Genomic DNA, 12,592 nt, shown 5'->3' with positions numbered 1-12,592 from the left:
GGTGAGTGCTGGCTAAATTGCCTTTTTCATGTACCAGGAAATACACTCCCCCATGCAAAGGAAGTAGAGACAGTCACACGAGTACCAGGAAATACATCCCCCCATGCAAAGGAAGTAGAGACAATCACACGAGTACCAGGAAATACACCCCCCCATGCAAAGGAAGTAGAGACAATCACACGAGTACCAGGAAATACACTCCCCCATGCAAAGGAAGTAGAGACAGTCACACGAGTACCAGGAAATACACCCCCCCCCCGTGCAAAGGAAGTAGAGACAGTCACAACCCTTTTGTGTTCCCTCTAAGGTGTGCACTCACGTGTTCACACAAATTGAGGCTAGCGCAAAGAATTGTGTTTCCACACAAAATTGTGTATTAATTCTGAGCAGTGTTTTTTCAAAACTGCACACATAAGTTTAAGCAGAGAAGGAATTAGAGTGAACTTTGCCCTTTTCCATTATACTGTCGGTTACCCATGTGCCCCTTTTAATATTCAATTCCAGTAACCAATCCCATGTTCTTTAGAGGCTGCAGAACTAATAGATTTTTTCCATTACGAACCCCAAACTACTCATATGATGACTCTGAAGGGAAGAGATGGATGCTGGGAGGCAGCGGCTGATCTGCAAGGCCGACGCATTTTACCCTCAGGAGCTGAACATTCGCTGGAGCTTCTCTCAGAAAGGGATCCGGGTGGAGCAGAACCAGAAAATGAGGATGGAACTTACACCAAGACATCAGCTGTGGAAATGCCAGAGGAACTATGGGAACAGGAGATGGATGGGGTTTGGTGCCATATGCACATCACACTGGCCAAGCTTCTCACTGATGTGCTACACCCACCTACTTCAAACATATCAGGTAAGACAGACAGGACATCTAGCAGGTGCAACTACCCACTGTGGGGCCCCAATGCAGTTGCATGTAGAAATAAAATAAACCTCTAGGTTGGTGCAGCAAGTTACCCTTCACATGAGGGAGTGTGGCCCCTGCCCAGACAATCCTGCAATTGACTAACGAACCCCTTTGCATCAGTCTCCTGCCATTATAGGACAAAGAAGTTCAGTGCCGGCTCTGTGCACCAAAACCAGTCAGTGCTACCAATGGGCACTAATAAGATACACTGGGGATCATTCACTAAACCAGGGGTCCCCAACCTTTTTCCACCCGTGAGCAACATTCAGATGTAAAATTAGTTGGGGAGCAACACAAGCATGAAAAATGTTCCTGGGTAGTGCCAAATAAGGGTTGTGATTGACTATTAGTAGCACCTATGTGGACTGGTAGCCTACAGGAGCCTCTGTTTGGTTGGACACCTGGTTTTTATGCAACCAAAACTTGCCTCCAAGCCTGGAATTCAAAAATAAGCACCTGCTTTGAGCCACTGAGAGCAACATCCAAGGGGCTGGGGAGCAACATGTTGCTCACGCGCTACTGGTTGGGGATCACTGCACTAAACAATTAACTTATAGCAACCAAACTTTTGCTCTTTTTTTTATATAGCATTTTACCTGTAGCTAGCTGATATGATTGCCAATTGGCTGCAACTGGTGATTGCTTCGCCTATGTTGCAGCAAACTTTGCATAAAGTCAAATTTTTCATTTACTGCCATTGTAAGGGTAAGTACACACTATTGCAGGTGCCTATGTAAATAATAACTATTGCATAAGAGGCCATAGGGAAATCACGGTTCCATATAAAGCTATTCATAAAAAGATATACATTCCTAATAGTAAGCACCACTGGATAATAACTGTCCTCATAAATCATAAAAAGCACTGCTCGCATGAAGGCACACAACTCCCTGTTACAGTTCTAGCCACATTATTTCCTGTCAGGTGACCAGTGACACAGAACATTACAAGAGCAATTTTTAAATTTAAATTTTGGGCTAATAAAAAAAAAAAAAAAAAAAAAAAAAAACACTTTACTGCTGCTTTTATTTCTGCATGGAGGAATGCACATTCTTTTAGTTGTGACAATTTCTGTTGATTGTGCCATGGGAGAGCACTAAACTAAGCAGGCTGACACACCAGGAGATTAATTCACTTGCTCAGGGTCTCAAGCAAGAGATTAAAGGCTGATCACTTAAACAGTAAAGGCAAAACAATTAAATTAATGCCAATATAATGTAGTGTTGCCCTGCAGCACAACTGGTGTGTTTAAAGAAGAAGGAATAGGGGGTGCCAAAAGTTAGGCACCGCCTACTGACTACTTTTACTTACCCGACACCCCAAACAGGCAGAAAACTGGCCATTGAGAAAGCAAGGCCTGTGAGCTTCCCAACAGGGCAAATATTCAGCCATCCCACAAACACCAGGAATTACCCCAGATACTGGATCACTACAAATGTTTAATCAGAAGCCCAGCTTAAAAAAACAAAACAAAAAGCAAATACAAAGAAAAAGCCCTATTACCCCCCCCCCTTTCACAACTGCCGAGTCCCAAAATATCCAAGGGAAGCCCCTGGAACCTCCTAGGACACAATTAAAAACTCCAGCTCAGAAACGACCCGACCTCTCGCGGTCTCTTGATCTTCGCCGGTCCCGGTCCCTGCCGCCGCCGCCTCCTCCTGCTCCACCACCACCCCCTCCTCCAAAACCTCCTCTACCACGGTCCCTGGATCGAGAGCGACGTTCCCGTGATCTGGAGCGAGAACGGTGCCTGGAACAAATAAAACAGGTGTTACAATAGGCAGGGGCGGCACCGAGCACTCCAGTAAAGGTTGTTGCCTGTACTTATACGTTCATGGCTGCAAGAGAGTTACACTGCGCTCAGACAGCCATGAACTTCAGCAATGACAATTTCATCCAACAACTCTGTAAATCTGTCCATACAAGTGTATGGCCAGCTTTAGTCTGTACAAGAAAACGGCCACACCCCATGCAGTGCCTCATAACCCCCCCCCCACCATAAGAAATATCATCAGCCCCAGAGTTTACTCACTTCTTCCTTCGGCGTCCGTACAACTCCCTGCGTAGCTCTCGAGAGATTGGTTTGAGGTGCATGAAGTTGCAGAACCCCCCACGCGTGCACTCCCTGTATGGGAAGAGAGATCCCTGTGAGTTTCCCAATTATATCATCAGGTGTGTTTGGTCTAAGAAATTTTACTTTCAGTGCAGTTACAAGAAAGGAGATTAAAGGGATTCTGTCATGATTTTTATGGTTTAGTTTTTATTTCTAAATGACAGGGTTTACACTGCAAATAATTCACTTTACCATTTAACATTTTATTCCTAACCAAAAAAAGTGTGTTTTTTGTTGTAATATTGGTGTGTAGGCACCATCTCAGGTCATTTTGCCTTGTCATGTGCTTTCAGAAAGAGCCAGTGCTGCACTATGGAACTGCTTTCTGACAGGCTATTGTTTCTCCTACTCCATGTAACTGAAGATGTCGCAGTGGTATATGGATTTTTACTACAGAGTGCTGTTTTTATATCTACCGGGGAATCTATTTACATTTCCATTGTTATACTGATGGGCTGCTGGGGGGTGGTGATATCACTCCAACTTGCAGTGCAGCAGCAAAGAGAGACTGAAGTTTATCAGAGCACAAGTCACATGACTGGGGCACCTGGGAAACTGAAAATATGTGTAAAAAAAAAATATATTAACAAAAATATTTATATGTTTTCTCTTATGAAAAACTGATTTCAGTGTAGAAGTCTGCCGGAGCAGCACTATTAACTGATGCATTTTGTAAAAAAATAAAGACTTTTTCCAGTTGCTTTCTATTTGTGACCATTTTTCTAATAAAGTGTAAAGTTTCATTTTTCACCTTCTAAAGAAGCTCGGGGGGGGGTGCTGACTCTTTAAAGGGGACATACCTTTATTATCTTTAACAACTGTGTAAAATTTTTTATTTTAATTTAAGTTAATGCAATATTTAGCTTGCCTGGCACTGGCTCTCTTTTATGGACTGGGTGCTCCTGTAACTGCATCCTGTCACTGCTAAACATTCCAGTAATAGAATACTTTTTTCGGATCCCACTCTCTGCTAAATGCAAAACCACTCAACTCGGGGGTTTAAAAACATGCGTCTATCAGGCAGGACAGCGTGACAAAGCAGTAACAAGTGCACCCGATTGAAACCATAGCTGAAAGAGTTCTCATTTATGTAGCAGATGCAGCCTTGTTTATTTAACAGGCTAACATTTGTCCCGCAGCCCTTCTGAGCACCAACTCTTAAATTAATTAACTAGCCGCACCAAGGCTGCTATGTCTGTTTTCAGGGAGCGAAGGAGGGAAAAAGGCAAATGTGGACTGCAGTTAACAGAACAGGGTAGGGAAATAATGAAACGGTGAATTAAATAAAGGAAAAGTGAGAAAATACTAAAATAAGATTAAAATAGTATAATGTGTGATGTTGTGAAACTGGGGAGAAGAGAGTGCTGGCTGACATGTATTTCCTATGGCAGGCAGTAGAGACATCTAATATGATTCTTTTCTTTTTTTTCAAGTAAAGTGCTTTTTAAAGGTTTTCTTGTTCACAATTGCACAATGAAGTCGATATATTATATTAAAATATAAGTATGAACATAAAATTCTCCTTTGGTCTTCAATTTTGGAAAAAACAATTAAAAAAAATTGAAAGCAACTATTTCTGGAAGGTGAAACTAACTGTTCTTAATCGACACATTTAGTTGATACATTTGTCCCTGCTGAGCAGAATCCCTGAGTAAAGGCGGCAATTAGAATTGATACAATTGTTGCTAATATTCCAAAGATACTGCTGAGAAATTTATCAACTAATTGTATCAACTAAATGTAGCAAATTGTAACAGTTCAGGTACTCCTGGATCACTGAGCTGCCAGACTGAAAAACACTAGAGATAATCAGTTTTGGGAAACGGTAAAAAATAAAAGGAAAACAACTGAAAAAAAAAGTGTTTGGAAAGGTGAACAACCCCTTTAAACTATGTGGTTGTTAGTTTGTGAATTTAGCAACTAGGGATTGTCAAGTGACTGAAGTGACAGGGCCTTAGACTTAACATAGATAACAGGAACTTGCAGGGCGCACTCCCCCTAATAGAACATTCTCACACTAATGCAATCTCATGTTGCACTGCTGCTGCCGCCTGTGTTGAGACCAGCAGCCATTTGCCCACTCACTCTCTGGTCTAACTGGACCTTCTCAGCACCCATTAATTCAGGGAAATACAATTGAGCCTGCAGACTTGGCAGAGCCAGGGGAAGTAATAACAGTAGGTAATTTGCACTGAAACAGCTGCCAGGCTTGCAACATGCACTGTGTTTAGTAGGGAGGGCACATACAGGGTTTCTGGGGGGTTATGAGGGAACGAGGTTATGTTAGGGGCTGTAGTTTGACAGTTAGGATCTGGGTCCTTACCCCATCTCGTATTGGCGGCAGCAAGCCTCCCTAAAGTCAGTGACGGGAGACAGCTCGGCATGGATTGGCTGCCCATTAAACCAGCGGTTGTTCAGATCCTTCACAGCCTTTTCAGCATCTTCCTCTCGGCGGAACTGCAAACAGCAGAGGTATTTATACAGTGACTACTAAGCATCCAGATATCCCCCACCCGTAGGAGAATTTGTGGCCCCTTTCAAGCCTCTATCAGCCCAACAAGAAAATAACGCAAAACCATTTCAACCAATGAAATTGAAATTAGAGCCCCCCCCCCTTGGAAAAACCGCCTATACTTCCCACCCTCAAGGAACCCACTTAGCTAGTCATCTTGCCTCCAGGGAAACTTAACAGAATCTCTCCCTTCAAACCTTAGCAGCAACATAGAACAAAAACACCCCCTTCTCAGCAGTTAGAGTATATGTGGACATTTTACTCATAAGTACTACACTATTTTATACTACACTATATTATAAATTATATATATTATTGAAAAGTCCCTTCTCAGCAGTTCCAGAGGGGCAGTACATGACCCCTTATCCTGAGTACAGGTTCCCAAACTTACCTTGACATAGACGTTTCCCACTAGATGGTCTCCCAAGTTATCACAGACGTTCATTTCCTCTATCTCCCCATACTTCTCCTCCATCTCTGTAAATACCTCCTGAAATGGGCAAAAAGAATGTGAGCAACCAAAAGGCTCTACTGCACCCCTACCCATCATCCAACTAGTTATTCCTGTCACTTCCCATAGCATCACCCACAGATAATAGGGGCCTCACCTCAAAGAACTCGTCATAATGTTCCTGCATCTCCACATCACTCACGGCACCTGCAGCAGGGGAAGGGGCAATTAAAGAGAGCATGGGTAAATGACAAAGATCACAAGGGCAGATCAGGAATATTCAGTATGGCTGGGAAGGCACAAAACAGGAGAGGAGAGAATAAAAAACAAAAAGGTGGGGTAAGCAGGCCTGGATTTGTGAAAAGGCCACCAAGGCCAGGGCCTAGGGTGGCAGAATTTTAGGGGGTGCCATGCTGCCCAACCACACTCACATTGGTTCAGAAACACTGGGGATGCACAGGAGATTCAATAAATATTTAAATTTCACGTGTGCAAATCCCCATTGCTCCGGTCTCGATGATGAAAAATTAGGTTAATAAAGGGAAGAGGGCAGGGGCGATGAACGGCAGTGGGCCTAGGGGCATCCGCTATGTAAATCTGGCCCTGGGGGTAAGACATGGCAGGGTAGAGAGCAAGAAGATGACCCAGGGTAGGAATGGGTTATCTAAGGCGACAGTGCACTACATAAGGGTACATATTGTGACGACATGGGAAGGCGCCAATCAAAGGGGCCACACAGTGGTAACTTACATCGGAGTCCATCTGCTGACTGGGAGGAGTTCTGTGGGTTCCGATAAATGTTCAGCAGAGCGATAGTCTAGAATGAGAGAGGCAGCAGGTGAGAGATTATGGTTTAAATGTTCAATCATAGGGTGCTGGTCCATGACCTCCACTGAGATACCACAAAACTATGACAGCATAGGTATTCCCCTGTATTATGCACAATTCAGCAGGAACAGTCCCCTATGTTTGCTCATAGTCTGTACAGAGAGATACCATAAAACTATGGCAGCATAGGTATTCCCCTGTACTGACTATGAGCAAACTTAGGGGGCTGTTCCTGTTGAATTGTGCTTAGTACAGGGGAATACATTTGCTGCCATCGTTTTCTGGGATCTCTCTGTACAGACTATGAGCAAACTTAGGGGACTGTTCCTGCTGAATTGTGTTTAGTACAGAGGAATACATTTGCTGCCATAGTTTTATGGGATCTCTCTGTACAGGCTGTGCGCAAACTTAGGGAGCTGTTCCTGACCACACTACCAAATTTCTGCTGGCCAATCATCCAGATAATGTGGAGTATCACCTCTGCCTGTTTTCTGTAAGAAGTGTGATATTAGAGATGGGAAAGGGACAGAAGAGGAGGGTCAGGGCCAAACAATGGAGAATTTTGCAAGGCTAACAGAGCAGTTCCTTTATAGAAGCCAGAGGGCAGCAAGCATGGAGCTGCCATAAAGACACACAATAACATTACAATTTTTATTATGTTTCACTGCAGGTTTCTGCAGGTGTCCAGAGAGCAAGTGTACCAACACCAGGTAGTGGGGCACAAGAACGTAAGGCGTTATGGTACTTACCTGACTGAAGGTGGGTTTGTTGTGAAGCCGGGAGCATCGGTCTCCATGGCGACATGCTCCAATCTTAAAGTAAAATGAGCAGTTAACCCTGAGGAGAAAATGATGCCAAACACATACTGTGTGACTGACTGGTCGCGAGGGGTTAAGTTGCCTGACATTTACCCTTAAGTGGCCACTGCCGGCCTAGCACAGGCAACAGAATCCACTGGGTGCAGGTTATTGTTAAATATCATCGAAAGCAGTATTTGTCTATTCTCTGCACTGCTGCTTCTGACTCCTGAAACAAACCTAGAGAAGAGCTTCTGCTACATTGTTTCTAAAGTCAGAACAGGAGTACAAAGGGACAAACAGATATCACTTTGTGACCAATGAAAACGGTTTTACATAAACTAAGACGCTGCTCTGAATAGAACACTGTGGTAAAAGCTTTGAGTTTCCTTTTAAAGATATGGTTCACCTTCAGGGCAACTTTTAGTATGTTATAGAATGGCCAGTTCCAGGAAACTTTTGAATTGGTCTTCATTGTTTATTTTTGTATACTGACTGTTTCCAGCTTTCAAATGGGGGTCACTGACCCCATCTAAAAATATATGCTCCATAAGACTACAAATGTTTTGTTATTGCAACTTTGTATTACTTATCTTTCTATTAAGGCCTCTTCTATACATATTCCAGTCTCATATGCAAATCAATGCATGGCTGCTAGGGGAATTTGGACTCTAGGAACTGGATCATGGAAATTGCAAACTGTAGAGCAGTTGAATAAAAAGCTAAATAACTCAAAAACCACAAATAAAAAATGAAGACCAATTACAAATTGTGTTTACTCAAGGGTGAACAAACCCTTGAAAGGAGAAAAAGTTAAATTCACTGGGGAGTGCAAGATTCCCCAGGATGGTGCTCCTGTTTAGAAGAAAACGGCCCCAGGCTGGGGTACGTCTCAGCCAGCACCATGGAGCCATCTTCTTCCTGCTGTGTTTTCTTGGTGTGGGGGCCTTGGGGTAAGGAAGAACATGGCTCCATGGGGCTCATTGATAAGCAGCCCTCTCACAGAAACACCAGCCTGAGGTATAAGGAAATGGATTACAACCCCCTCAATGATTTTAACTTTCCTCCTCCTTTAATGAAAAGCTAATAATCCAAATCACCCCAATAAAGTTGTTTTCTGACAAAATAAAAAAAAAAACACTATTTGCCCCTGAACCTACTCCCTCCCACACACTACTCACCTCTCATTCTCACCTCACACTCTGATCTCCCCTCGCACAATCCTCTCCCCTCACACTAGTCTTCCTTCCCTCTCATTCTCACCTCACACTGCTCCCCCTTTCCTCTCACACTAGTCTAAACTCTCATTCATCTTCCTTCCCTCTCATTCTCCCCTCACACGGCTCTTCCTTCCCTCTCATTCCTCTTCCTTCTTTCTCACACTACTCTCCCTTCCCTCTCATTCTCCCCTCACACTCGTCTCCCTTTCCTCTCGTTCAATCTCCCCCGCCACACTCTCTTCCCTCCACTGTACAGTCTCCCTCTCTTTCTCCTCCCCCCAGAGTTCCACCGCGCATCTTTCTCTTCCCCTAGATTCAAACACCCCAATGCCTCTCCCGTTGTGCTTCCCAGGCCCTGTGCCCCGCTCTCACTTGTCCTTTTCGGTGCCGAAGATGGACGCCAGATACTCCGCCATGTTCCTCTCCGGTACCCGCGCGCCACCCGCGTAATCATAGGCAGACGACGCACGTCATACGGAGGCGCCGGGGAGGCGGGGCTCATAGTTGGTAAAGAAAGCGCAGGCTTTCATTGGGCACTAGGCCGCACAGGGGGCGGGACACAAACATTCGAGGGCCCGTATGGTCTGCGGGAGGCACACGTGTCCTCGTGCTCTTGGAGGGGCGGGACTCTGCGAGCCCATTGTGTGTTAGTGTTCCGTACCTGTTAGACTCATTTACCTCAATGCAGTTGGTCACATTTAATAAGCAGAAACACTTTTGTGGCTGCACTGAGGACGCGAGACAAGATGGCAGCCCCTGGCGCTAAGGGAACCTACTGAGTCCCACCCAATGCAATGTTAAAGGGTTTGTTCACCTTCTAAACAGTTCAATTCGTTTCCCAGAAATTAGTGCTGGAGTTACATAGCTGGTACCCCTAGGCCTTCTGCTGCTGTTTGTCACCCCGTCCTCTTCATTTATGCATATGTGCACATTTTCATCATCGGGTCTGGAGCACTGGGGATTGAGCAATGGAAAATGTGAAAAACTTGAATCTTCAGTGTTTCTGAGCCAATGCGGATGTGGTTGGGGCATCATGTCACCCCCTAAAATCCTGCTGCCCTAAGCCCGGGCCTTAGTGGTCTTTCCGCATATCCAGAAATAGAGACTCCGTACATTACCTTCCATTTTTTTGACCGATTTTTCAAAATGGAATTGTACAATGCCATGTTAATATGAGTGGGCAGGGTCCAATTGGCTGATCCATTTCTCAGTAGGATCTGTGGGGAATATAAGTGCAACTATTGTATCAATTCTAACAGCTGCCTTTAATGAAACTCTGGGATTCTGCTCAGCAGGAACAAACTCATGGATCAGTTACAGGGTCGCTGACCCCCCTCCCACAGCTGCTTCACAAACACATAAGAAGGGGAAACATGAAACTTTACACTACAATATTAGAAAAACCTTCACAAATAAAAAAAAAAGAAAGTCATTGGGAAAAGTCTTTATTTCTGGGGAAGTGAAACCAACTGAACTGAAACAAGTGTTGAAAGGTGAACATCCCCTTTAAAGGAAGAGGAGTATTGGCCCAGGGTATTGGGAAATCAACTGATGTCACTGGGGTACCTACAGTTACATATTGCCATTACCAAGAGACTTTATCTTTCCTTTAAAATGTAAAGAGCACCAACATATTTCACAGAATTATATCCATAACGCCCAGTAACCGGTACAAAACTTAAAGGGATACTGTCATGGGAAAAAAATTTATTTCCAAAATGAATCAGTTAACAGTGCTGCTCCAGCAGAATTCTACACTGAAATCCATTTCTCAAAAGAGCAAACAGATTTTTTATATTCAATTTTGAAATCTGTCGGGGCTAGACATTTTGTCAGTTTCCCAGCTGCCCCTGGTCATGTGACTTGTGCCTGCATTTTAGGAGAGAAATGCTATCACTCCAACTTGCAGTACAGCAGTAAAGAGTGATTGAAGTTTATCAGAGCACAAGTCACGTGACTTGGGGCAGCTGGGAAATTGACAATATGTCTAGCCCCATGTCAGGTTTCAAAATTAAATATAAAAATATCGCTTTGCTCTTTTGAGAAATGGATTTCAGCGCAGAATTCTGCTGGAGCAGCACTATTAACTGATTCATTTTGGAAAAAAAATTTTGTCCCATGACAGTATCCCTTTAAAGAAGGGCATGGGGATAAGAGCTTACAATCTAAAAGGGGAATGGAATGAGACACAAGGTTTGGGAGTGGGGAAGATCAGAAATAAGTAGTTGAGAAATGTAGCATATGGTATTGCATTTGGTGGCTAAACAGTGAGGGGAGGCTTCTCTAAATAAGTGTGTATAAGAGATCTTTGCAGAAAGTTTGGGAGAAAGTGGCACAGACTGTGGGAGAGAATTCCAGAGGAGGGGTGCAGCCCTAGTGAATGTGAGCATGGGAGGAGGGAATGAGAGAACAATTGAGGAGCAGGTCAGTAGAGCAGAGTAGTACGTGGCTGGGTGCGTATCTAGAGACAGTAGCGTAACTAGAGGGGGCGGGCCCTGGTGCGTGACACGCAGCCGGGCCCCGCCTCCCTCCTTACGGCCGTATTTTCAGCGGCGCACGGGCTGCCGGGGGGGCCCTGAGGGGGTGCGGGCCCTGGTCCGCTCGCACCCCCTGCTCCCCCGGTAGTTCCGCCACTGTCTAGAGATGTAGGGAGGGGCAGAGTTATGACTTGCTTTGAATGTCAGGGGAAGTCAGTGCAGAGAGTGGCAGCAGGTGAAGCAGAGTCAGTAGGAGAAGGTAAAGTTTCAGGTAGGTTGAAGGAATTGGTGATGAAATGGTCACTTATAGCAGTGAGTTTGTTGCAAACTGATTGGGCAATCCTGAGAGCAGTGAAGATGGACTTGGTTTTTGGGTATATGGATAAGAGTTCTGTGACATTGGAATTTAGGGTCAGGGCACACGATCAGATTCAGGGAGATTTGTCGCCTGGTGACAAATCTCCTCTTCTTCAGGGCGACTAATCTCCCCGAACTGCCTTCCGCCGGCTAGAATGTAAATCGCCGGCAGGATGGCACTCGGATCGCTTCGTTTTCCAAAGTCGTCCAAAGCTTTGGGCGATTTTGGAAAACAAATCGCTCTGAGTGCCATCCCGCTGGCGATTTACATTCTGCCGGCAGGAGGCAGTTCGGGGAGATTAGTCGCCCTGAAGAAGAGGAGATTTGACGCCGGGCGACTAATCTCCCCGAATCTGAGCGTGTGCCTTGACCCTTACACCTAGGGGAATAGGACAGTGGCCGTGTTATAAGTAGGAATGGGTTAAGGGCCACAGTTTGGGGAAATGTCCCTGGCTGCCAGCAGCAGAAATGAGAGAAAATCTAAGTGGGAAGCATGAAAGTGCAAAGAGGAGAAATGTTATATAGTAAGTTAGGTTGAAAAAAGACACACGTCCATCAAGTTCAACCTTTTAACTTTAATTTAACTTACCTAACTGCTAGTTGTGGGATAATACATTTTGAGAGTATGAAGTAACAAACTGGCAGCTGTAAACAGATCTCTTTTCTTGTGACCCTGGATTCTTCAGTGTTGATTGTAGAGAATCCTGTGCCTTGAGCCTTGTCACTGCATTGTTTAACTGCCATATTCCAAGCACATGGGATATCTTAGCATGAGTGCCATGCCCCTGACACTAGATTTGACAACAAACCGCTCACTGTTTTAAAAAGTGCCTCCCCCTGCACAGGACCCCCAGCTGCACCCAAAACTCCCCCAGAGGCTGCCCCCCATAACTGTCCTGAGAACACAGAGCATTGCAGTGA

The 12,592-nt window shown here is 44.7% G+C and overlaps 1 protein-coding gene across 2 annotated transcripts; it reads right to left on the bottom strand.

Annotated features, from left to right (window-relative positions):
- Positions 1-1,925: 1,925 nt before the first annotated feature.
- On the bottom strand, positions 1,926-9,342 carry u2af1.S (U2 small nuclear RNA auxiliary factor 1 S homeolog). Of its 2 annotated transcripts, none has more exon segments than NM_001096391.1 (8): positions 1,926-2,666; positions 2,949-3,041; positions 5,353-5,486; positions 5,933-6,031; positions 6,150-6,199; positions 6,743-6,809; positions 7,570-7,657; positions 9,210-9,318. In NM_001096391.1, coding segments are annotated over 8 exon segments (738 nt in total). In that variant the 5' UTR covers positions 9,254-9,318; the 3' UTR covers positions 1,926-2,503.
- Between the last annotated feature and the right edge of the window lie 3,250 nt (positions 9,343-12,592).

Source organism: Xenopus laevis, chromosome 2S (genome assembly GCF_017654675.1).
Source record: "Xenopus laevis strain J_2021 chromosome 2S, Xenopus_laevis_v10.1, whole genome shotgun sequence".
Classification (NCBI taxonomy): Eukaryota; Metazoa; Chordata; class Amphibia; order Anura; family Pipidae; genus Xenopus; species Xenopus laevis.
This window is presented reverse-complemented; position numbering and strand designations above follow the sequence as displayed.